The sequence below is a fragment of the Cervus elaphus genome, chromosome 11 (genome assembly GCF_910594005.1).
Source record: "Cervus elaphus chromosome 11, mCerEla1.1, whole genome shotgun sequence".
NCBI classification, from domain to species: domain Eukaryota; kingdom Metazoa; phylum Chordata; class Mammalia; order Artiodactyla; family Cervidae; genus Cervus; species Cervus elaphus.
In genome coordinates this window covers 101,253,428-101,279,750 of record NC_057825.1, presented here as the reverse complement: position 1 = coordinate 101,279,750, position 26,323 = coordinate 101,253,428, and the positions used below count along the sequence as shown (strand labels likewise).

Below are 26,323 nucleotides of genomic sequence, written 5' to 3'. Positions count from 1 at the left end.
TAAGACACTCACTAATTTACCCAACAGATATGAATGCCCATGAGCTAGACACTACTCAGGAGATTGTCTGGGTACAGCAACCAGAGAGGACCCAGCCCTGTTCCCATGAGCTTACATTCCTGTGGATTATAGGCTAAATTTCGACTAAATGCTAAACTTCTTCTGGACAACGATATTCCTACTCTATATTCTTATAACACAAAATAGATGTTTGCTCCTTGGAAAAAAACGCTATGACAAACCTATACAGCATATTAAAAAGCAGAGACATCACTTTGCCAACAAAGGTCTGTATAATCAAAGCTCTGGTTTTTCCAGTAGCTACATATGGATGTTAGAGTTGGACCAGAAAGAAGGCTGAGCGCCGAATAATTGATGCTTTTGAATTATGATGTTGGAGAAGACTCTTGAGAGTCCCCTGGACAGCAAGGAGATCAAACCAGTCAATACTAAAGGAAATCAACCCTGAATATTCATTGGAAGGACTGTTGCTGAAGCTCCCACACTTTGGCCACCTGATGCGAAGAGCTGACTCATTGGGAAAATCCCTCATGCTGGGGAAGACTGAAGGCAGGAGGAGAAGCGGATGACAGAGGATGAGATGGTTGGATGGCACCACTGACTCAATGGACATGAGTTTGAGCAGACTCCGGAAGATGGTAAAGGACAGAGAAGCCTGGCGTGGGGTCACAAAGTCAGAAACGGCTGAGTGACTGAACGACAACACAAAACAGAGGAAGGTCTCGGTAAATCTCCCCCACGCAGTAGATGAAATCTATTGAATTCTACCAATACTTAAAACCCTCACTGATGTGTGTGGTTAAGAAGGTTCTGTCTGACTCATGTGAGGTCTGGCGGCTGGAAGCACCACAGGAGCCTGTCCAGTATCTCAAAACGAGCACCCAGTGACTGCATCAACCCAGCACCTAGAACTTTGGGGACTAGATGCGACTTACTCATCTTAGAGATAAACGTCTTGGGGTAAGGAGATAAGCAGATGCTGCTTCTACGGAAAGAATTCTGTAATGAACTGTCAGCATCAATAAACACACCGAAACATATCCACCAGGTCTGGCCAGGAGGTTCAGGTGGGTTGTGTCTGTGGGTGGCCCCTGAAGCCACATTCTTACATGAGGTCCTGGAATAGACTGTCCACAGACCAGACCTTGAGAAACACTGAGCAGGAGGGGAGAAGCCAGGGATCAGCCCTGGGGCCCAGGCCTGTGTCTGTGGAGAACACTCGGGAGTTGGAAGTTCTCATTAACCTTAGGTAATGACCAGGTTAGCCCCGGCTCAGTAGATCACCTACTAACTGTAATAACAGATCAGTAAGAGAGCTAGCCACTGTTCTTGTTGTTCTTTAGCTGCTCAGTTATGTCCAACTCTTTGTGACCCCATGGACTGTAGCCCATCGGCTCCTCTTTCCATGGGAGGAGCAAGAATACTGAAGTGGGTTGCCATTTCCTTCTCTTACGGGACCTTCCCAACCCAGAGATCAAACCCAAGTCTCCTGCATTGATGGGCGGATTCTTTACCACTGGCCCGGAAGGGAAGTCCAGCTACTCTTCTTAGGTGTATTTTTTTTTTAAGTTTCTATATTGACAGACAATATAAACTAACTCTTACAAAGGAGACTGATTGTCTGGGCTACTCAACCACTATTTGGGGCAGTTTTTTTGAGAAGTAAATACTGTTCTCATTGCTTGAATTTATAAACCTAAAATGTTTAATGACCAACATGCATCCTGCAATAAAGACTAGCCAATGGGTATACACAGAATATTGGTTTTCAAGAGTGTAAGGCAAAAATTCTATTTTAATTATTTTCAGAAGCATCCTATTCCTGTATTTTAAAAAGGTAGTGTTAATCTGTAATACGATGGCCTTTTTCCACCTAAGTTTCAAAGATTATTTCTTAAGTGACAAAACATATCCTTTTTGGGGGACGATGGGGGGAACCTTTCCTTAACTGAGAATTAGCTTATCGGTCCCAGGGCAGCACTGGTTGCAGCCAGAACGAAGGTTTTTTATTTCTTTTATTATCAGTTTGTGAAATTCTTCCCCACAGTGACCAGAGCATTGACCACTGCAATGAGGAAGGGATCCATGGCTCCATCTTCTGAAGGGGAACCTGGAGCTGCTGGCATTAAAGGGCAGGGGATACTTAAAAAAAAAAAAAAGCAACACCCACCCCCTCACTCCTACAATCCCTTCTAGATACTTCATCTGCCTGCTCCCATCTGCACATACTCCACTTGTCAAAAAGATAACTTACATTAGTATCTCTGTAAGAAAGAGAAACATCATTATGCTGTCTGCAATGTGCTAAATAGCCATAAATGTTACCTGGGCTTCCCTTGTGGCTCAGCTGGTAAAGAATCTGCCTGCAATGCAGGAGACCTGGGTTCTGTCCCTGGGTTGGGAAGATCCCCTGGAGAAGGGAAAGGCTACCCACTCCAGTATTCTGGCCTGGAGAATTCCATAGACTATATAGTCCATGGGGTCGCAAACAGCCGGACAAGACCAAGCGACATTCATTTTCACTAGCAATGAAATGGGTCTCTACTGGAAACAAAAGCTCTTATTACTACATAAAAAGATCACATTTTTAAGTAAGGCAATTTTACATACACGTAAAAATTTCTTCAAACGGGAAATGATAGTGATGAGGTGTATTTTCACCCACAGAAAATGCAGTTTCAGCATTTAAGAAAGCATTTCACACATAAAGGTGGGAAATAGAACAGTAGAGGGGAGGGAAGACAAAAAGGCACAAGGAACTGCTCTTAATGGAAAACTGTTGTTCCGCCGCTCAGCTGTGTCTGACTCTTTGCGACCCCATGGACTGCAGCCCACCAGGCTCCCCCGTCCCTGGGATTCTCCAGGTAAGAACACTGGAGTGGGTTGCCATTTCCTCCTCCAGAGGATCTTCCCGACCCAGGCACAGTACCTTCATTGGCAGGTGGATTATTTACCCACGGAACCACCAGGGAAGCCCAATGTAAAGCTGCTGCTGCTGCTAAGTCGATTCAGTCGTGTCCGACTCTGTGCGACCCCACAGACGGCAGCGCACCAGGCTCCCCGGTCCCTGGGATTCTCCAGGCAAGAACACTGGAGCGGGTTGCCATTTCCTTCTCCAATGCGTGAAAAGTGAAGACGCTCAGTCGTGTCCGACTCCTAGGGACCCCATGGACTGCAGCCCACCAGGCTCCTCCGTCCATGGGACCTTCCAGGCAAGAGCACTGGAGTGGGTGCCACTGGCTTCTCCGAAATGCAAAGCTACTACGGTTCAAAAGCTGTAGCCAGAAGTCCACACAAGGCCAGCTCTGATGCCACAACATCTTCCTGAGCTTGGGAACTTGCGGGGAGCCCAGATTTCTCCCCAAAGCCACTAACCAAAACTTGGTAAGGCAGGACCTCCCTGGTGGTCCGGTGGTTAAGAATCCGCCGGCTGGTGCAGGGGACATGGATTCAACCCCCGGTCCAGGAACAAGGATTCCACATGCTACAGGGCACCTGCTGATGCCCGTGAGCCACGCTGAGCCTGCACACCCTAGAGCCCACGCTCTACAGAAGAAGCCACTGCAACAAGCCTATGTGCACCACAACCAGAAAAAGCCCTCACACAGCAATGAAGACCCAGTTCGGCACCCCCACCCCCACAAAAGCTTAGAATGCAACTATGTCAGATGCAGGCAATTCCATCAAAAGTGAGACATGCTTATTAAACTCTCATCAAACCTCTTGCAAACAATTTTATGAAATCTAGCACTTACCAGTAACCTGATTTCCTACAGAAAAAGAAAAAAAAAAAACCCCACAAGGTGTATGATTAATCTATTTTTCTCTACCAGTGCAGAGGTAGGTAGAAAGGAGGGCCTTTTTCAACACCAAAGAACTCTCGAGTCACTGAAAGATGTGCAATGTTTGATTAACAGACTGTTGTGGTTCAGCTACAGAACTAGTTTCCAGCCAAGAGGGTAATTCCAAATCTTAAAAGTTCAGCAATTGAAAAAAAAATTAATATCGTGGTTAAGTGGCTGATAGTGAAATCAGGCTGAGGCTTTCGGAAAGGGCTTTCTGTAGCACTGCCAGCAAGAGTGGGAACATTAAAAAAAAAGAAAACGAGACTGCCACTGTGTAATGAGCTTGACATCAGTCAAGCCAAACCTGATTTTTCCTGAATGCCCAACCGCTTCTACCCCACTGTTCCGAATGGCAGGTGCGCTGCGGTCCCAGTCTGACGTTCACCGCCATCCTTCCAACCCAACCCCCGGGCTGCGAGCACCCGGGGGCGGGGCCAGGGGACACGGGGTACGCGTGCGCGCACACGGCCTTGGTCATCCTTGGGGACAGGATGCTCTCACACCCCTGGGCCAGTGACTGTTTGAGTTCCCAGCATGTCACTATAGTAGCTGCAAGTGCAGAAGTGGAGACCAAACAATACTGCACAGTTCTCAGATGTTCAGTGAAATGTAAGCACTGGGGTAGAATCGAGATCAGATTTTCAACTAATCAACGTGAACTGAGCTCTGAATCAATTTCCAACTCAGAGCTGAGAAAGGATCTCTCTTCCTTGAAGAGATGCTGAATGTATGACTTTGAAGAAATGATTGTTTTTAAACATACCACAGCATGTACTTAGGCAAATAAGAGCTCATTTTGCCTCCTATTTACGGGGGACTGTGGAGCAGTAAGAAAGAGTGGAAAGAAAGTCCCTCCTCCTGGCATTTAGGGGCTGAACCAAAAGCCATAAAGAACTACTTTGTAAGGCTCTGAAACCAGGGCTAAACCAATTCTAAAACAGATGCTCCAAAAATGCTGAGAGGAAGCACTGATTCTGCTTGCCGTCCCTTAAGACTATTCATCTGCAGAAATAAAAATTCTGAGATGTTTATTCAATCCAACAGTCTCCTGACTTAGGGGGCTAACTTCGGAAACACCTTTATTAACGAAGATTTATCCACAGTGGACGAGGAGGATGAGGAAGTCACTGGCCCTCTGGCCACCGTTTCCACTGGAAACCCATCTGAGGGCCTGAGCTGTCTCAGATGCTTCTGAGTCCCCAGCCACAGGGTAGAAGGGTGCTGCCGACAGCTCAGCTGCAGGAATGCTGTCAGAAGCCTCCTTCCACTCTGAGGTTCTCACAGAGCAAATGAGCCAGAGCCCAATCATCTACACACCCTCTGGCCTACTACTTCCCAACTGCATCATTTCATTTTTTGATAATCCTCTTATCAATTCCACTGAGCCACTGGATGAAAACGAAAGGGAAGTGAAATAAAGCGATGGTATACAGCATCATTACTCGTGAAGTTTTCACACCTGTTTTTCCCTGGCACACATGTAGGTGAACCTCTAAGCAGCTGCATGAATTCAGGATGGTGCTTTATAAACAGCTGCTGGGACCAAAAAACAAGAAGAAAACTCATGAGCTATAGCCAGCGTTTTCATACTCAGTCCTTCCACACGTGTTTGCCCACTGCTTTTCTGTGACCGTGAGTAAGAAAATCAAAATAAGCTGCTTCGATCAATTTCTAGTCTGACTGCGTAGAAACTGCCAGAAAGCCAAGGCTATGAGGCTGGAAACCAGTGTTTATCTTTTGCCTGCGACAGTCACCTGTTTCTTACAATAAACTATGAATTTAAAAGCATTAGGATGAACGATATGCCTTCTTAACTAACTATTCAACCTCTAATGACCTAGCTCCCCATGTCACCCGAGCTGTCCCCCACAATTCACGCTTTTCCAGGAGCAAACCCAGATTTTGAGTTTTTATGCCTACATCCAAGGACACACCCAGCTCACTCGAGTCCCAGGAGAAGCCAGCAGGTGGGGATGTGGCGGAAGCTTCCTGCGCCGCGATGCCCGGTAGCTTGGCCTGGGACAGGTGCAGAGCTTTTCCTGAGGCACTGCAGTCCTGCTGATGGGCACTGCACGCCCTAGTTCTCCCTTCTGGGGACCGCAATGTTCCCTGCTCACCCCAACCCAGATCTAGACTGTGTCCCCCAGGGCTACAAAGATAATCCGTCTCAGTCATCAGCCCTCCGTCTAATCATGAAGCTGCTACCGTGTGGCCCGCGTGCGGTCCTGAGGCAGACCTGCCCCGTACCTTTTGCAGCAAGGTGCTACATAACCACTCCGGTCCTGCCTGATCTGTTCTCCGAAACACGCCGCTCTGCGCAGTGTGTGGCCGCATCTCACTAGGTCTAGATGGGCGAAGGAAGACACACGACACGACTGTTGCTCGCTTTGTCCCCAGGACAGCTGTGTCTCTTATTTCTACAGTCTTACAATTCTTTCCAATCAGTCCTAAAGGAAATCAACCCTGAATACTCAATGAAAGGACTGATGCTAAAGCTCCAATACTTTGGCCACCTGATGTGGAAAGCTGACTCATCGGAAAAGACCCTGATGCTGGGAAAGATTGAGGGCAGGAGGAGAAGGGGACAACAGAGGATGAGATACTTGGGATGGCATCATCGACTCAATGGACATGAGTTTGAGCAAACTCCGGGAGACAGTGAAGGACAGGGAAGCCTGGTGTGCTGCAGTCCTTGGGGTCACAGAGTCAGACACTACTTAGCAACTGAACAACAATGAGAAGATTCCTTCCAGAAGATCATGGAGGACTTGACTATGCAGTCTTCTTTTGAAAAACAAAAATAACCCCCAAAATAAATATAGTCCAAGCTATGCTCCTTCCACCAACAGCAGAGACAACTTCCTATCCACACAATTTATTTCACCACTTACTCCAGCAAAACTACGAAAAGAGAAATGCTTTTTGAAGACCCTTGACAAGTAAACATACAACTCTACATGTTAATTCACTTAAGACCGTTCCTTAGAAATAAAGTGTTAAAAATTTTGAGGTTACTAGCTTTCGGTAACCTGGGTTCCTGGCCCATCATCAGATCTGGGGGAGGAAACGAGAATTTACACTACGAATATAAAAAATTTCTGACTAGAGAGTACGTGTGGCTTCCTCTAAGAAATTTAATGCTGGCGGCAGGAAACAGGTGACGAAAATCTCTTCTCCTCAGTTCACTTGAAGGTCTTAAGCATCATGGTGTTTTGTCTTAATAACAGTGGAGACCCAGGCAAAGGGGCCAAAACAGAATCCTGAAAAGCTGCATCCGAAACAGCTTTCCAATTAAGACCTGTAAAACCCTGTAATTTTATTTATGCAGTTAAAGTTTATCAAGGCCATGCGCTAAGTGAAGCGCTTAGCTGTTAATGCAGATATATGGTGACTGATAACACACTCGAAGGATGAGTATAATGAAAGCTTCCCACTTAAAACAAGTTCACAAGAGCCAGCTGCCTCTTCTTATCCCACATCGTATCAAGAGAGAAGACATCACACCTCAATTCCAGACACTGTTTTGCATAATCACAAGGACGGAATCATTGTGTTTGGACATTTGATGGTTTAAGTATTTGGCCTCAAAATACATGTCTGTCTCAGTTGGGCTGTCTGATTCCTCTCCCCTAGAAAATTCACAAAGCTCCTGTGTCTAAAAGGCACACTGGTGCTAAACACAGGGGGTGGGGGCGGGGAGGAATCCCTCCAAGGGACACAGGCCAACACAGCCCCAAAGCCTTTTGTAGAAAAGCATTAGTCACTCAGTCCTGTCCAACTCTGTGACCCCATGCACTGTAGCCCGCCAGGCTCCTCTGTCCATGGAATTCTCCAGGCCAGAGTACTAGAGTGGGTTGTCATTCCCTTCTCCAGGGGATCTTTCCAACCCAGGGATCAAACCCAGGTCTCCTGCATTGCAGGCAGATTCTTTACCATCTGAGCCACCAGGGAAGCCCTTTTTATAGAAAATCCCATGATAAAAAGAAACACTGTATGAATTGAACCCTGAGTAAAAAATAAGAAAACCAAAAGGCTCAAGTGAGCAGAGAATCTGATTGGTGTGGTGAGGAATCCATCAGAAAGATGGCTGGAGCCCAAGTTTCTTCACCCACTGACCAGCCTGTACCAACCCCACTGAAGGCCCCACCTAACCTCTACATGACAAGGCCATTCCCGAGGCTGAGGTGGTGATCCTAAGGCCTCCTCTGCAAACCACAAAAACGTCTGTCAGTGGCGGTGCCATGTCCCCATGCAGGCCAAGAATGGAAGCTGGTCACTGCCTGGGGCAAAGATGAGTGTGAGAGATACGGGATTCTGGGATAACCGACGTCCCGCCCGGTGCCGTCGAAGGTCTGTATCTGCTCAGGTTCTCATGTCTCTGCTCGTCCTCCTGATGCCCTTCGCCCTCCAGAGACACGGTTGCTGGCCAGGCTCCACCGCTCTGTGGGCTCCAATCCTGGGTGCAGCAGTCGGGCTACCCCTGGGCATCCGAGGTGGTGCTGGTGGTGAGTAACGTGCCTTCCAACGCAGGAGACAGAGAGACGCGGGTTTGATCCCTGGGTCAGGAAAACCCCCCAGAGGAGGAAACGGCAGCCCACTCCAGTATTCTTGCCTGGGGAACCTGATGGACAGAGGAGCCTGGCGGGCTACAGTCCACGGGGTTACAAAGAGTCAGAGAGGACTGAAGTGACTTAGCACGAGTTTAGAAACCCGACGTGCAACACGGATTAAACAGGGTCACTCCAGTTCAGCGTAGCACGCCTCCACCAACTAACTCCCTACAGGGCTCCTCTGACCCCTACAGACTGGATGCAACACCCTCCCGTTTCAGGAGGACACTGGTCCCCAGCCAGGGGGGAGACCTGCCCCGGGGACTGCACAACATCAGAGGAAGGATGAAGACTGGCCTGGGTCACCTGCTAAGGGTCCACTCCAGCACTTCCTTCCCACTGTTAGAAACAAGGATCTGAGAGAAAACGAAGCGCAGCTGTCGTGTCCGTCAGGCTTCCTTACAGAGGAGACCCGGTCCTAAGCTTCAAAGGCTTCCAGGGGCAGAATCCACACAACAGAAGAGAGGGGATCCCAGAGACGCATCCACTGCTTGAGGTATCAGCCACTTCTTTTTAAACTGACAACCGTATGTGCTTGTGCGACATACCACCCCATTTCGTTACGCTGGCAAGTTGTTTTGACCAGTTTAGCAAAATTTATACTCACTGTAGGCTTCTCTGGTGGCTCAGCAGTAAAGAATCCGCCTGCAATGCAGAAGCGGCAGGTTCGATTCCTAGATCAGGAAGATCCCCGGAAGGAGGGCATGGCGACCCACTCTAGCATTTTTGCCTGGAGAATCCCATGGACAGAGGAGCTCGGTGGGCTACAGTCCACGGGGTCAACAAGGAGTCAGAAATGAGCGACTACACACGCCTGGAGGTCTAAATTCAAACATTTACTAAGACAGTATAGATCCAGAATTCACTTCCAGACTACCCTGCATTAAGAAATTTCTCAAAGGATGAAAAACCAGACAATAAACAAGAAACCTTCTTTTAGTCTCTCCCCCAGCACTTATTCCACAGAAAACTCTCCTAAACTAAGGTTGTCAAGTGTGGCTCATCTCATACACCGCCCCTGCCCCTGAGACATACATCTGCAAGAGAAAAACAGGTCGCTACCACACAAGAAAGTTGCTGTGAAGTCTCAGGTCATTCACTAAACCGATAAATCGCTCACATCAAAATGTTTTAGGAACTGGAGTGGGATGCATGCTCTGGTCTAGGAACGGGACTTATTTTGGGGGAAAAAAGTCCCCATAGCAACTCAGCTGAGCACCATCGTATCGAACCAGTTTCAGTTTTTACCATACACCCTCTTGGACTGAAATGGTTGATTTTTTTTTTTTTTTTAAGAAATTTTAGCTCCAAAATCATTTTCACGCCTAAGGAAGGGCTGTAAAGCCCAAACTAAAGGAAGCATCGCATCCTATGCAGAGAGCCAGGTTCAAGGCTCTGGCTCCAGGACAAGACAGGGCCACAGGCAGCCCTCCCCTGTCAGCCTGCGGGCACACGTGGCCAGGCAGCGCCTCTCAGGAGCTGGTCGGCTCCACCACTGGTTAAACCCTTGTGAACCACCGGGATCTGATCCAGGGTTGCAAACAGAGGAAATGCAAAGTCCATGTGGATTTACCACCATAGGACGCCAGGAATACCAACTCACTCTAACAAAATACTTAAAACCACGAAAGCCTAGCCTTTTACACACTGGGCTTCAACCTGTCCCCCCAGGAACCGGCCAGCTCACAGAGTGTAAAAAAAAAAAATTCTCAAGGGTTCATGATCCATTCACTCAGAAGTAAAAACCAAAATTTAACGATGGCCAAAGAGCAGAATTTGCATAGGGAAAAGGAAAAAAAAAAGCTATTTTAAAATTTTCAATTCTATTCATGTGTGGGCACTAAGTCACTTCAATCATGTCTGACTCTGTGGGATCCAATGGACTGTAACCCAGCAGGCTCCTCTGTCCATGGGGTTCTCTAGGCAAAAACACTACAGTGGGTTGCCATTTCCTACTCCAGGAGGTATTCCTGACCCAGGGATTGAACCCGTGTCTCTTAAGTCTCCTGCATTGGCAGATGCATTCTTTACCACGGGCACCCACTGGTGAGCCCCAGCCCACATATAGACCAGGGGGCACCTATCGCAGGCTTGTCTCTCCTGAGATGGGAACAGTAGGCCAGCGGCTGGGTTCTCTCTCCAGTGAGCGTATTTCATTTCCTCCAGTGCCATGAACTGCCCCCAACACACTGAAGATCATGTGTGTGCATGTGTGTATGTGCCTGGGCACACGGTCTATTAGCCCTGCTGCTCTCTGTCCCTTGGCAAGTAATGACTTTCACAGACGGGCTTCCTGAACCTGGGACGGAACCCAAGTGTCTCCCATCTCCTGCATTGGCAGGCAGGTTCTCTACCAATAGCACAGTTCTATTCAGCCAATGACTACTGCGAACATTAAAACAGTGAGCAAAATACCTCTTGTTTTGAAAAAAGTTGCAATAACTTCTAACTGCAGGAAAGAGCAGTTCAAGCCTGTCTTCAGTGTCCAGATCTTTTCTTTCTCCAAATACACGTCTTGCGCTACAGTCAAGTTTCTGCCTAATCCAATAGGTGTCCCTGACACAGACCTGGCTCCAACAGAGCCAGTGCAGTGGGGGTTTCCAGATGTTTCTCCATGGTCCAAAGATCTGCCAAGGTTCTTCTCAGGGTGATGTGCAGGCTCATGGGCAGGTCAGGGGTGATCTGGACCTCCCCTGCCCTCCCAGGCCACTTCCTAGAAAAGATTTTCTTTCCTTTTTTGCTTGTTTGTTCTGGGGCCTGGCAGGGTTAGAATTACAGCTCATTTCCAGAAGAACTGACTTCCCTGTGGGTTTCCTAAACTCCTGAAATGACAGCTCCTTTCCACAGAAAGGAGAAAGGAATGTTTCATTATGTCATGCCCAGGGACCTGCCAGAGCCTCGACAGTCACTGAGCAGGGAAAACAGTGACCAAGTCCCTGCCAGCTGCCCTCTGCCCAGGAGCTTGTGCAAAAGCCCTCAACTCTCGGCATGTGAGAACTTCTGTCTCCATCTGATGGATGAGGAAATTGAAGCTCTAAGAGACAAACAGATCTGCCCAGGTTACTCATGGGGCTAAAAACAGCCAGGTAACCACCCAGGCCCCGCTCCGGACCCATGTGCAGCCCTGAGACAGGAAGGCAGTACAACCCACAGGCCCCCAATCAAGCTAACCCTGCCACTTGGAGCTCTTATACAATGACTCAGGTGGCACCAGAGGTAAAGAATCCGCTTGCCAACGCAGGAGACGTAGGTTTGGGTTGGGAAGATCCCCTGGAGGGCATGGCAACCCACTTGAGTATTCTTGCTTGGAGAATCCCATGGACAGGGGAGCCTGGTGGGCTACAGTCCACGGGGTCGCATGGAGTCGGACACGACTGAACCAACTGAGCATGCACACACTCACTCTGCTAAAATCAAAGGGAGACTCCCAAAGAGAACATTAGGAGGCTGATGTTCTGGTGGTGATGGGCCAAAAGCTTCATCTCACCTGGATGAAATCTCTGCCAACAAAAGGGCTGTGACTGTTAATACTAAGTCATACAAAGTTAATGCTGAATTACACATGTCATGGTGACAAGCTGCTGGCCAAAATGCCAAAAATGAAGATTAAAATTTAAAAAAAAGTTTTTAAGATTTTTTTTTTTTGGTGTGAGCCATTTAAAAAGTCTTTAATGGACCTGTTATAATATTACTTCTGTTTTATGCTGTATTTTTTTCGCCCTGGGGCATGTGGGATCTTATCAAACCCACACCCCACCCTTCCCCCACCCCCACATTGGAAGGCAAAGTCTTAACTACTGGGTTGCCAGGGAAATCCCCCCTCAAATTTTAAATATATACATTACACATTAATTATATTATAAATGCCAGTCATGATGATTTTCCAAATGCAAAAAAAGAAAAAAACAAAAACAGGTAAGAAGGTTAAGACTACCTGTGAGTTGAATACAAAAATTTTCACTATTGACATTTTGATGTATTTTCCTTCTAATCTTTTTGTTATGCTTGTAAATTACTTGAAACACAAAATCACGTGCTATGGGGTACATGTTCATGTCGCCCATAAAATCCATCTCCAGTGTGATGTACGTGGAAGTGGGGCCTTTACAGGGTGATCAGGTCATGAGGGTGGAGTCTTCGTGAGCGGAGTTATTGCCCTTAAAAGAAGGGGTCAAGGAGTGAGCTTACTGTCTTTCCACCTTTGTGACACAGGGGCCACCTACGAGCCTGGAAGAGGGTCCTCACCAGAGCCTGACCATGCCCACACCTGGATCTCAGACTTCCAGCTTCCAGAACTGCGAGACAAATGTTTATTATCAAAGCCACCCAATCTACGGTATTTTTGTTACAGCAGCACAAACTGACTACAACACTAGGCTGTCACCAAGAGCTCCGTAACTTTTTAAAGCTTAACATTTCACCGGGAGCGTTTTCCATGTGATTATTCTTCTTAACATCTTTATGCAGACAGCTTCACAATCACAGCCCAGGGATGTGTAGTAACGTAGAAGTTTTCCTATATCACTGCCAATAGTTTTCCGGCTGGTGTAAAGTATGTCGTGATGAGCCTCTGCATTTCCTGTGAAAGGAAGGGCTGCCGGGCCCTGCCCTGTGCCCACTGAGCAGGGCTCGCAGCCCAGTGCCCGACACAGTGCAGCACGGGTGTCTAAGGACAGACACTTGCTTTGCGTCACAAGAACTCCACAGACCAGGAAAGCAGCCCGAGGCCACGTGCCCTGGCCCAGGTCCTGGCCACGGACCAAGCGGAACGACCTGAGCACAGGGCAGCAGGGTGGAAGCGGCGGGGAGTCTGTCTCGGGAGCAGCGTGTCGAGGCTGAGGCTGACCCAACAAGGGGGAAAGCAAACAGCGCTGGGCTCTGGGATGGGCAGCGGGGGTCCACGGGGCGTCCCGCCCAGAACGGGGGGCGACCACAGACCAGCAGTGTGTGGACACTCGGGCACCGGGCAAGTGCTCTGAATCACTGGTTTTAAGCACTGTGTCAGAGGGTCTAGCATGCAACTGGCAACTGTGTGCATATGTAGATCTAGAAATCTAACACCGCCAAGGTCCTAAATATTAATTAGGACAAATCAATGGATGATTGACCTTCTTCCTGCTTTACAGTAAAGTCTGATAATGCCAAGAATGACAGGACTTATCATTTTCCTTAATGAGAAGTTCCTCTGCAGTATGTGCTGCCAAACTTGAGTTACCCATAAGTTTTCAGGCAGTGCGTATGAGGGGGGCCTGGTGTGTACCTACTGAGGGTACACTACCAGAGGGATTACAAGACTTAACACTGCAGTTAGTATCTGAAAAACGTGTCAAGGATTACTGTTCAATCTCTTCGGACATGAAAAGCCTATTATCCCATAGAGAGTAAAAATAAAGGGTGAAAGACATGACTTCTCAAACGGAGTAGTACTGGATTGGCCAAAAAATCAGCTTGGGTTTTTCCATCAAGATGTTATGGAAAAACCTAAAAAAAAAGATGTTATGGAAAAACCTGAGTGAACTTTTTGGCCAACCCAATACTTTGCAACCAGAGCCGGTCAACATCAATTGTGAGTCCTTGGTGAAAAGATAATAAATATTTCTAGTTCCACAAAGGTGGGGTCGCCCTGTTCTCCGAGGTCTTCCTTTTTCACAACTAAAAACCCTGGATTTTAACAAGCAAGCACAGGGGCTTCCCTGGTGGCTCAGTAGTAAAGAATCCACCTGCCAATGCAGGAGATGTTAGTTCGATCCCTGGTCCGCGAAGAGTCCACACGCTGTGGAGCAACTAAGCCCATGCGCCACAGCCAATGGGCCTGTGCTCCAGAGCCTGGGAATCAATCCCAGCTACTGCAGCCCCCTCACCCCAGAGCCTGTTCTCTGCACGAAGAGAAGCTAAAGCAACAAGAAACCCACACGCTGCGACCAAGAGCAGCCTCCGCTCGCCGCAACTCAAGAAGAGGCCTGTGCAACTGTGAAGACTCATCACAGCCAGAAATACACACAGAAATAAAATTAACAAGATAAATAAAACAAGCACAGAGGACTGAGAGGGAAATGAGAGTGGGCTCCCTGGGGACCATGGGGTTTGAGGAATGACAGGACGGTGACTCTCCTGGGTCCTCCGATCACCCTCCATACCCCCAGCCACAGCACTGCGGACACCTGCAACGCAATCTCCAACAGGGGGAGAGAGAACACAGCAAGGAAAGCTGTCCTCTTTAGCCCAAGGACTGGGGGATGCGGTTCCCCCAGCGGGAAGCCTCTCAGTTATACCCACCCTACTGCCGCTGAGCACTGCACGCCACCCATCCCCTGCCTGGCAGGAGTGTTCTGTGCTCTGAAACCACCCAGGTGCTGCGGCGGGTCAGGGGGGAGTGGCCCTCCCAGGTCCTGCCCAGTGGAAACAGAAGATGCTCCGATCCCAGCGGGGACCTCACGGAGAGCTGACCCTGCTGCTGTTCAGTTGCTGAGTCGTGTCCCACCCTTTGTGACCCCGGGGACTGCAGCCCGCCAGGCTACCCTGTCCCCCGCTGTCTCCTGGAGTTCGCTGACCCTCCACCCTGACTAAGCAGCACGGAAGCCATAACAGACTGGGCGAGTCGCCACTACACATGCGCGCGTGCACACAGCCCCACCTCCACCTAACGCTGATGAGCAGTGAGACAGAACAAGTCAGGGTGAGTCACCCTTACCTCTGGCAGGGGGGGGGGGCTAGCGGGAAGCTGAACCTGCCCAGCCCCCGGCAGCAGGAAGACTGAAGGAGGTGGCAGCAAACAGGAATGGTAACCCACTGGCCCCCCCCCATCCCAGGCTTAAGAGTCAGCACGACCCGGTGGGTCACCAGGTCTCCACACCTACCCAGCATGAAGGGGAGTCTACACCTGGCATCAATGAGGGGGAACCAGGCGTGGGAGGCAGGGCTGGGCTCGCCCTCCTTCAGCCCCACACTGGGGCACACGGGGAGCAGAGAGGAGCTGAGCCCCGGCCCCCCTCCTGCGGAAAAAAGGCCTGCAAACCAGCCCTCCACCCTCCCCCTCCACGTGTCAGCAGGGCTGGGGAAGCAGAGCATCTGCCCCCGGGGGCTCCGTGCAAGCCCAAGGAGGGGTCTGGACGTCCACTCCCCCACCCCCGGCAGGAGCAGGCGAAAGTTTAGAACTGAAAAATACATTTAGAGTGAAAAAGCACTGTACAGAACCAACAATAAGAGTGGAAGTGACAGATGAGAGAATTGGCTGACACGAGGCTGATCAACAGAATTTCATCAGAAGAGAGGGTACATGATGAAAGATGAACAGCATCTCAGGGACCTGTGAGACCCCAACAAAACACTAATATTCTCCTACAGGAGTCCCAAAAGAGGCAGGAATGGACTGGGAAAGTATCCAAAACGTAACAGCTAAAAACTTCCCAAACTTGGCACAAAACATCAAATCACAGATTTAAGCAGCTGAGTGAATCTCAAAAGAGATAAACCTAAAAAATCCAAGCCACATTAAATTTCTAGACGCTAAACACAAGGAAAACCCCCAGAAGTAGCCAGACAGAAATGACGCATTACTTATAGGAAAACAACTCAAATGACAAAGGATTTCTCACCCACAACCATGAAGGTCAGGAGGAAGTGACATGTTTTTCAAGCACTAAAAAAAAAAAAAAAACAAAAAACCAACCACCATCAACCACAAATTCTATATCCAGTGAAGATATCCTCTGGGGTGGAGGGGAAATAGATTCTCAGACGAAAGAGAACTAACGATTGTTGCTAGCAGGCCTGTCATTGAAGAATGATAAAAGAAGCCCTCTAAATAGGAAGGAAACGATAACAGTCTTGGGACTTCAGAAAGAACATTAGGAAGGGGTAAAAATGGAGGTACATATAATAAACTAGCCAACTTTTCAGGAGTTTTTTAAGTTATATTTGATGGTCAAAGCAAAAACAATAATAATAGTGTCATCTGACATAGTACTCAGCATATATGGAAGAAATATTTTAAAACATTTAAAAACCAGGGCAGAGACTTCCCTGGTGGTCCAGTGGTTATCAATCTGCTTTCCAATGCAGGGACATGGATTCAATCCCTAGTCAGGGAACTAAGATCTCACATGCTGTGGGGCAATTCAGCCCTCATACCACAACTATGGACCCCACGAGATCTGGAGCTTGCGTATCACAACTAGAGAAGCCTGTGCACCTCAACAAAAAGTCCCACATGCTGCAACAAAAAGCCAACACAACCTCAGAATAAAATTGAAAAAAATTTAAAGAAATAATAAAATAAAATAAAAAACAAGGCAGGATACAGGGACCTAAAAGGAAGAAGGAAGGTGCCTATGCTGAGCTGAAGTCATAAAACAGTGTTGTCACTGAGAGTGGCAGACCAGAGTAAGTTACAAGTTACACATGTACAGTGTAACACCAGAGCAAATATAACAGCTTCCCCAACGGCTCAGCAGCAAAGAATCACCTGCAATGCAGGAGACTGGGGTTCCATTTCTGGGTCAGGAAGATCCCCTGGAGGAGGCAACAGCAACTGACTCCAGGATTCCTGCCTTAAGAATCCCACAGACAGAGGAGCCCGGTGGGCTGCAGTCCATGGGGTCGCAGAGTCAGACACGACTCAAGTGGGCACACAACTGAGCACTCAGAGCAATATACATAAGACGACCACCAAAAACACCAAAACGAAACAAGGCGGAATCGTAGAGAGTGCTCAGTCCTCAGTAAGACTGAAAAAAAGAACCACCAAGCACAGAGCAAACAGGAGACAGCCAACCGGCAGACTCAGGCTCTGACAGATCAGCAATCGCCTTAAACGCAAATGGTCTTAACACACAGCTGCGAAGACAGCAGAAAACACAGTATCATCTAAAGATACGCTGCATTCAAAAAACCTTACTGCAGATACAAACACTGCTAATATTTTTTACAAAAAGCAGGGGTGGCTATACTAATAAAGTAGACTTCACAGCCATGATAAAAGGATCCATCTAACAGGAAGACATAATTCAAAATGTGCACACACCTAACAGTGCCTTGCAGTATATGGAAGAAACTCTGACAGATACGAAAGGAGAAGTAGACAAATCCGCAAATCCACTATTATAGTTGGGGACTTCAACACTGCACTCTGAGCAACTGACAGAACAACTAGAGAGAAAATCAGAAAAGATACAGAAGAACCAACACCACCACCGACTGCTAAGAGCGAATGCACAAACATGTAACGACACACCATTTTCAACAGCAGAAGACACATGCCCCAGCCCACAAGCACTCATGGTCATTCCCCAAAACAGACCGTATCTTGACCCATAAAACAAACCCCAACAAATTTAAAAGAACTGAACTCATTCAGAGTATGTTCTCTGACCATACTGGAATCATACAAGAAAACAACAGAAAGACAAGACAATCTTTAAGCACTTGGAAATGAAACAACACATGTCTAAATAGTCTAGGATCAGAGGGTCAAAAGAAATAACACAGAAGTCAATGAAAATGAAAACAGAATATATCAAAACCTGTGGGAAGCAAGGAAGAAGAGAAATTTATGACACTAAATGCCCGCAGTAGGAAAGAGGAAAGGGACGCTGCTCTAAGTTCCTACCCTCAAGAAGTTAGCAAAAACAAAAACAGCAGAATGATAAAGCAACACAATCGAAGACAGGAAAATAATAGAGAAAAGTAAATGAGACAAAAGGCTGGTTTAAAAAAAACAAAACTGACAAACTCTAGAAAGACTGATAAAGATTAAAAATAAAGAAAATACAAGTGGGTGCACGATCTGTTGTGATAGCCCATTTCATTCCTGACATTGGTAACTTACAGTTTTTTAGACCAGGACTGAGACTAAAACAATTTTGGAAAATTGCACACTCTGGCAAACTGTCTGGCAGTTTCTTAAAAAAAACTAAACTACCATCTGACCCAGCGATTGCACTTCTGGACATTAACCCCAGAGAAATGATGAAGACTCACGTTCTCACAAAAACATGTACAGGAGCAGTTCTGCTGCCTTGGTGAACGACCATCTCACAGGAGGGTAGACAGAGACAAATAAATGCGAAAAAATACTCAATATCATTAACACTACAGTGAGCTATCACTATGCACATGTCAGGTAGTGGCCAGTCTGACAGCAAGGCAGTAACTTAAAAATGAAGGCCTGTGCCCATGGCCTTCAACTGAAAGCTGCCCAAAGATGTACCAGGGGGCAAAGTGCAATGTCCAGTGTGAACTGGCAAATGCCCCCCAAGTTCCAGCTATGCCAGGTCCCTGCCAGAACCTGCCAACAACCCAAATGTCCTTCAGCAGGTCAATAGGGAAACTGAGGTACATGCAATACACACAGCATCCTGGGTGGATCTTAATGGTTTTATGCTGAGTGAAAAGAGCCAAGTTCAAAAAGTCACTTACGGTATGACTCTATTTTGACAGCATACTTGAAAGGACAGAAGTATAGACATGCCACACAGATTGATGGCTGTTAGGGCTTAGGGAGCAGGAGGAAGGTGGCTGTGACTATGAAAATGTGCAAGAGAAGCCAAGGGATGGAATTCTTCTGGATCCCGCTCGTCCTGGTGCTCACACACACCTACACATCTGATCAAACAGCACAGAGCATACTCACACGCACACAAACGGAGTCCACATGAAACTGCGGAAATTTCAATAAGGCAGTGGGATTCTAAAATGTCATGTGCTGGCTATGATGCTGTGGTTGTGTTAGTTCCTCAGCCATGTCCGACTCTTTGCAACCCCATGGACTGTGGCCTGCCAGACTCCTCTGTCCATGGGATTCTCCAAGCAAGAATACTTAAGTGGGTTGCCATTTCCTTCTCCAGGGGATCTTCCTGACCAAAGGATCGAACGCACGTCTCCTGCATTGCAGGCAGATTCCTTACCGTCTGAGCCACCGGGGAAGTCACTGTGCTATTTTAACGAGATGCTGCCACTGCGGTAAATTGGGTAAAGGACACCTAGGACCTCTGTTATTTCCTTTTTTTTTTTTTTTCTGTTATTTCTTACATCTTACAACTGCATGTCAATCTATTTTTATCTCAAAATAAAGATTTTGTCTTTTTTATAGATGTAACTTAAAAGTGTCTAGAAGGCTGTAACTTTCTAAATTGTTAGGAACCAGTGAAGAAGATAGTCCCTCTCTTTCATCACTTTCTGCCCCCACACAGGACATATTAACACAAACTACTTGTTTCTCTTGGGGTCCAAGAGTGACCCTGGGGTTTGAAGGCCAGAACGAAGTCTTCAGCAAAGAAGACTATCATTCAGAGTTTGTGGGCAGACTTATGGTGCCCAATGAACCAAATCAGTCCACTTTCCACCTTCTCAAAACCTTCATGTACCACAGAGTTTAAAGAGGTGAAACAAAACCGATATTTACATTTGCCTAGAGAGTAGATCTTACAAAGCTCATTTGATGTTTCAGATGCTTACAAGATTAGAGTAATTACTTTCACTCATCTAAGTCAACAAAAGTAACCAAAGGAATAAGTTCCATGGAAATGAGGTGCTTTGAAAGGAAGAATCAGGTCTGGTTGCCAACACACCAAGCTGGGTCCAGCTCCCTCATCTGTAAGGCCAACCCATCCCAACCCATTCTGTTAGAGCAGAATGCTAGCCACAGACCCAATCTGACTTTTTTCTAGTAGTCCCACTTAAAGAAGTAAAAAGAAACTGGTAAGATTAATATAAAAAGATACTTAATTTAATGCCCAACAAATAAATGAAAGGATGTTCAACGTGACTAACCATTAGGGAGCTGCGAATCTAAACCACAAGGAGTTATCACCTGACTCCTGTTAAAATGGCTGTTATCAAAAAAAGGTAAGAAATGCTGGTTGAAGATGTAGAGAAAAAGAATACTGATGGTGGGAATGTAAATCAGCGCAGTCACTGTGGAAACCAGCACGGAGGTTCCTTAAAAAACTACAAGTAGATCTACTGTAGGACCCAGCCATCCCACTTTTGGGTATGTATCTGAAAGAATGGAAAGTAAGGTCTCAGACAGACATATGCACATCCACCTTCACAGCAGTATTATTCACAACAGCCAAGAGATGAAAGCAACCCAATGTTCACCAACAGATGAATGGACAAAGAAAACGTGGTTCATACATGCAATGGAATCTGATTCAGCCTTAAAAAGGAAGGAAATCTGGTTCACGGATTACAGTGTGGATGACCCCTCAAGGACATCATGCTAACTGAGATAAGCCAGTCAGAAAAAGTCAAATACTGAGTAACTCCACTCACACGAGGCACCTAATCAGAGTCACCAAAGATCACAAAGAAGGTAGAATGGTGGCTGCCAAGAGCTGGGTGGGAGAGAAACGGGGAGGCAGCTTTAACGGCTACTAAATTTCAGTTGTGCATGACGAGAAAGCTCTGAGAACTGGCTACACAGCAACGTGAAGATACTCAACATGACTAAAAGTATTCTCAGAAATAGTTAAGATGGTATGCTTTGTGTTTATTACGATAAAAATATATATAATTTAACCCAATATATTCAAAACATCTCAGCATACAATTCACGTGAAAAAGACTGAGGCATTTTACTTTCTTTTTTAGATGCTGAACCTACAGACCCCAGGCAGCGCGGACACTGAGCGCATCTCTCGGTCTGCACCAGGCCCGCTGCAGCTGCTCTCCTCCTGCCGTTTCCCCGCCGGGCCTGCTGGGCTCCACCACACCTATCACTCCCACAGACACTCGGGACAGCTGGATCTACATAACAAAACCTCTTTCTAACAGGCATGGGTAGGATCATCTTCCTGCAAAGGCTTTTTGGGAAATCTTATTTGTCCCTGGTCAGCTCTATGGAAAGGCCAAGCTTGAATGACTCTGAACATCCTCTAAGCACCTCCTCCTCCTCTCCAGGCTGCATCAGGGCCTTCAGGATGTCACGTCCCTGCTCAGAGCTCACAGTTTAAAAGAGGGGCCAGTTCCCAGCTATAAGCATCGCAGGCACAAGATGCTAAGGGATGGACTTGAAGAACAACTCAATTGACTCCCACCAGTGGATTCTAATGCACCAGAAACAAGTAAAACATATAAGTCATTTACCAAAAAAAGTACGGGAGCTGTTGACAACTAGCATTCACCTACACTCAACCTTTCCAAGCGCTGATTCGCAACTGCTTCGACTTGTCTTCAAAGCACGAACCTGTACAGAATTTAGTGCACATCTGAATTAAACACATCCATGGCAAAAGCACACTCTCCAGAAAAGGCACTCTGCAAATCAACACCTCTGTTGGTGATTCTGATGAGAATACACAGCTCACTAATTTAAGATAGCATTAGCCAAGTCAATCCTCCCAGGGGGTAAAGAGAATAAAATTTGGTAAAAGTGAAAAAACTGTCTCTCTTACAAATATTTTTTGAACATATCTTCAGAAAAATTAAGGACCAGGAGCCAGAAAAATTAAGGACCAGGAGGACAACAGAAAGACATTTCTAGCTCAAACATCTGTTGTATATCCTAGACAAAACCTGACTTTCTCAGGACAAAACCGCAACATACAGGCTCTCCTTCCCAAGTCACTCAGCAGAAAGCTGTTCATCCGCCAGAGGAAGCCCTAAGGAAGGACCTCTTTCTAACCTCCCATTTGTGCTGTGCTGGTTGAAACCAGTCATAATGACCTCTTTGTGAAAAATGTACTTTGCAACAAGTTATCAAAAGCTTCATTGAACATCTTAATGGGTATGGCTGAGCAAGGAATACTACTCATGGCCATGCTGAAAGAACACAAGTTGATCAACTCATGGTATTGAAGTGGTCCCCAGGCACTGAAGTATTTTAAGAATAGCCAGGAAAAAAAAGTTACAGACTATGCAAGATGCAATCTTTATTCTTTAACACACTCACATCTTAACCCTCTCCCCCCATCAGTAATTCACTCCCATCCCAATAAATCTCCCAAGAACTTAATACTGAAAACTTAACTTGGTGCATTAACTTCAGACAAACTCCTCCAAACTTATCATTTAATCCTATGCATTAACCTCTAAGTTATCACACCAATCTATGGGAATGCAGTTAATACTATAAAATTACACCTCAGGATCCATTACTTTATACTTCACAGGTAAAACCATAACTTCGCTTAATAATTTAGATTGTGATCTCGCTAAAGCTCTACATGTGTCATCTCAAGTAACGGTGCTTACCTTATAATTAGCTTGCTAAACATCACCAGAAAAAGCACTCATGCCCATCCCTACTTAAACAAAAACACAAAACTACCGCACCCACTATTCCTGGTTGAAGGAGGAATATTCCAGGCAATGAGAAGCTATTTCCATGCATTAAGTTACCTGCAGAAACTGATACAAAGGTCTGCAGGGGGAAACTATAATAGCTTCTGAAGGATCCTTCAAAAAAAAAAAAAAACATGGGGTTTTTAAACACCCACAAGCTTCCCTGGTGGCCCAGATGGTAAAGGATCTGTCTACAATGCAGGAAACCCGGGTTCCATCCCTGGGTCAGGAAGATCCCCTAGAGAAGGGAATGCCTCTCACTCCAGTATTCTTGCCTGGAGAACTCCATGGACAGAGAAGCCTGGCAGGGCTACAGTCCATTTACCTATAGATGCTCCTATAGTCAAGAGCATTTTCAAGGGCAGAAAAACATATGCAAACACCAAGACCTTCTAAGGTCGAAATGAACTCGGGAATAGCACTATCTACAATAGTAAAACTTGCAGCCCCTTCCCCTAAGGAAGGGGTCCTAATAAAGCACTCTCAGCTTTCAGCAGGACATGAGCAGCCAACATGAACAGCTGCTGGCGCTTCCGTCACGTGTCTGTCACTTCCCAGGTGTGCCCGACTTCTGAGGTTCTTTCTAATTTTGCAACACGAGGACAGACCAGCACGGCTTATCCCACTGAAGGTTATAAAGACAGAGCTCTACGGTATTTGCAAAACTAAGACTTGTCATTGTGGTCCAGCAGTCACATGTCTACTACCCTGATGATTTCATTTTAATTAGCTTTTGACATGGTGTCACCTATGTTTTAAACAGAACCTATGCTGGATTTCTTAATCCTTAATGCTGCCAACTTACTTGTATCTCAACACAGAAGAGCTAATCTGGATAAATGATAAGTGAGATTCTGGTGAATCCTAATCAAGATAAGAACCTTTTCCACTACTGAAGAACAGTGATTTAAACCAACCCATGTACCCGCTGATTAGGGTGGCTAGAACTGCATATACTCAAAGTCACATGCTGGAAGCTCAACTGGTCAACTCAAGCCCACAGATGTTTTTATGTGGCTTGTACAGTGCTTTCAAAGTTCTAAATGAGTTGCACTGTTTAATAATCAGATTTCAGACATCAAGCTCTGCATTCTCAGACTATCTGGCCCTACAGGAAAACCTCCAAGGGATCTTCCTCACCCAGTTATCAAACCTGGGTCTCCTGCATTGCAGGCAGATTCTTAATCATCTTGAGCCACCAGGGAAGCCCCTTCACATAGGAAAACCTACCAGAGAGAGAGTACACAGCCTCACAGCTACACCTGGGGGCGCCCCAACGGACAAGGGCAAATGCTCTTCAAGCTGTCACGCACTCCTTCCCTCTGTCAGGGCCCTCACCAAAGGGGCTGCCAGATTTTTCTGGGCGTTGTGCTTGCCACTCCCTTCAGACTCTAAAACTGCCTTTAACCCCTGAAATAAAATCCCACAGTCAATCCTGTTAGTACTATGTCCAAACCCCTAACCCCTAGCAAACAAAAGAAGTCTAAAGAGGAATCTAAGTAGAAAACAATTTTCATGGTTCTATGGTGGGAAGGCAGATATGAACTAGTTCATCTTTATAAAAATGTCATTTTCTAAAATACTCAACTTCTCTCCTTTCTTTCTCCACAGTTTTGGTTAGGTTATTACGCTATCTGCTGTAACTGACTGCAGAGTCCCTTTCAAATAGAATGTCATTAATGAGTACATCTTACAGGCAAGGACAACATGCCACAGTTAAGACGCTTTACGAGAGCACCATGGGGTATGATACATACTCCCCAACGGGCTGATACATGGACATCAACCCACCACTGCCACGAAACTTAGCAACATGCTTTTTAAAATGTTGGTTGGATGTTTTATTTGACATGTGCTCCATTCCCAACAGAACATGAAACAAATCAGTAAAAGGAGTCTAAACAGGGGCTGCTCTACATGCTCCACACTCCCGGGGACTGATACTCAAGCACCCACACATGCACAGTCGCCTCCCCGGTATCGCTTACCCATTGCACTGAGATAATGGTTGAAGGCCTGGCAAGGAGGGCTTGGGGTCTGTGTGGATTTGTCACAACTCATGGGTGCCGGGCTCCTGTCTGTGTCAAAAGAGAAATACCCACTGGAGGATCGAGACAGCAAGGAGGATCTTCTCACGAAGATGAAGAGCGGGGATCTGGTAGCGAAAGGGCCGGGGCTGGCCGGTGGGGCCAGCGGGCCCTGCGGGCTGCCTTGGGGGCAGCGGTCCCCTTCTCCTTCAGGATTACCTTGCCGCTCTGTCTGTAAAGAGGTGGGGGCCCCCGGTCTGAGCTGAGGAGGCCTCTCGGCAGGCTGCAATTGTCCACCTTCTCTGTCACACTCAGAACTTACATCGGAAGGTTGCTTTGCCATTTGGTCTTTTTTTCTGCAAGGAAAATTAAAACTAGGGTTATCTTAAGCAAACTAACAATTACAACGAATACCTAAATGGGGAAACTTTCACCTCTTCATGACAAATTCTTAGAATTAACACCCAATACTTTAACATTGTTAAAGTTATCACTAATAGAGTAGTTCTCCATAGGATCTTCCAAAATAACAGAAGTAACCTTAAAAATAAAGGTATCATTATTGGGGGGGGGGGTAAGGTGGGGAGAGGGACTAAACTTCCTGCCACCAAACAAAACAGCACCAATGTCAATTACTCCTGGAACTGGTGCTGTAAGACACACACACGTTTTAGAAGAGGCAGCTTGTCTGAGGTCTATTGACAAGTGTTCTTTGCCCAGGGCCCACTAGAATAAGTCAGAAACTCCCCGCGGGCTCTGATTTCCCCGGATCAGATACAACACTGGAGCCCAGGAGCGGGCGCAGATGCAGCGATTGCAGGCGGCTGGCCGCGTTCCCCGCTCCGGCCCCATTGTTCTGCCGAAAGTGCTGAGGACAGCAAGTCTGGGGAAGGTTTGGCAAGGGCCGTCAGTCGTAGTAAGTGCGTCACAATAGAGTTTGTAACTCAGCGCTGCTCGGCTCGGCTCCGGCTCTCCACCCGCCCGCAGTCCCTCCCGTTCCTGGCCCGCGCGCCCCTCCTCCCGCGGTGAGGGGCGGGCGGGGGCGCGGGCAGCGCGCCACACCGCACCCGACAGAACTTCTCCGAGGTACACCCGCGCTGTTGGGTGCACACCACCGAATGGGAGGGAGGTCCCCCGAGCCGGCTCCTGGAGACCCCAGCCAAATCCACAAGTAACTCCTCACGCTGAGCGGCATCGGGGCGCGCGGCTCCCGCACCCCCAAAGCCCTCCCTTCCTAAGGCAATTAGGCCGAAACTCACGTCCGCCCCTTCCCTTCCGAGTCGCGTCCGAGCCCGGGCCCCGCGGCGCCCAGCCCGCGCCCTTCGCCGACCTGGAACCCCCCGACAGTCCACACGAAGGCTGCGCGGGAAACAAAGCCCGAGACTCGCGCTCTGAGCTCCGCCGGCAGCGCAGAGCTTGCAAATCGCCGTCCGCCCGCCGCCGCCGCGCTCCGCCGGGCAGCCGAGGGCTCCGCGCGCCTCGCCTGTGGCCCGCGCTGCCCCGGCCGCAGCAGCCGGGAACATCCTCCGCCTCCTCC

General features: G+C 47.4%; 1 protein-coding gene across 4 annotated transcripts in view; it reads right to left on the bottom strand.

Annotated features, from left to right (window-relative positions):
- BCL2L11 (BCL2 like 11) overlaps nt 1-26,323 on the bottom strand; it is a 97,131-nt gene that overhangs the window by 66,936 nt on the left and 3,872 nt on the right. For 2 of the 4 annotated variants that reach the window (XM_043918777.1, XM_043918776.1), the window contains exon 2: nt 24,748-25,142. In XM_043918777.1, coding sequence (XP_043774712.1) covers nt 24,748-25,142 — 395 coding nt within the window. The remainder of the gene's footprint in view (nt 1-24,747; nt 25,143-26,323) is intronic. The other 2 variants (XM_043918778.1, XM_043918779.1) reach the window with 2 other exon arrangements.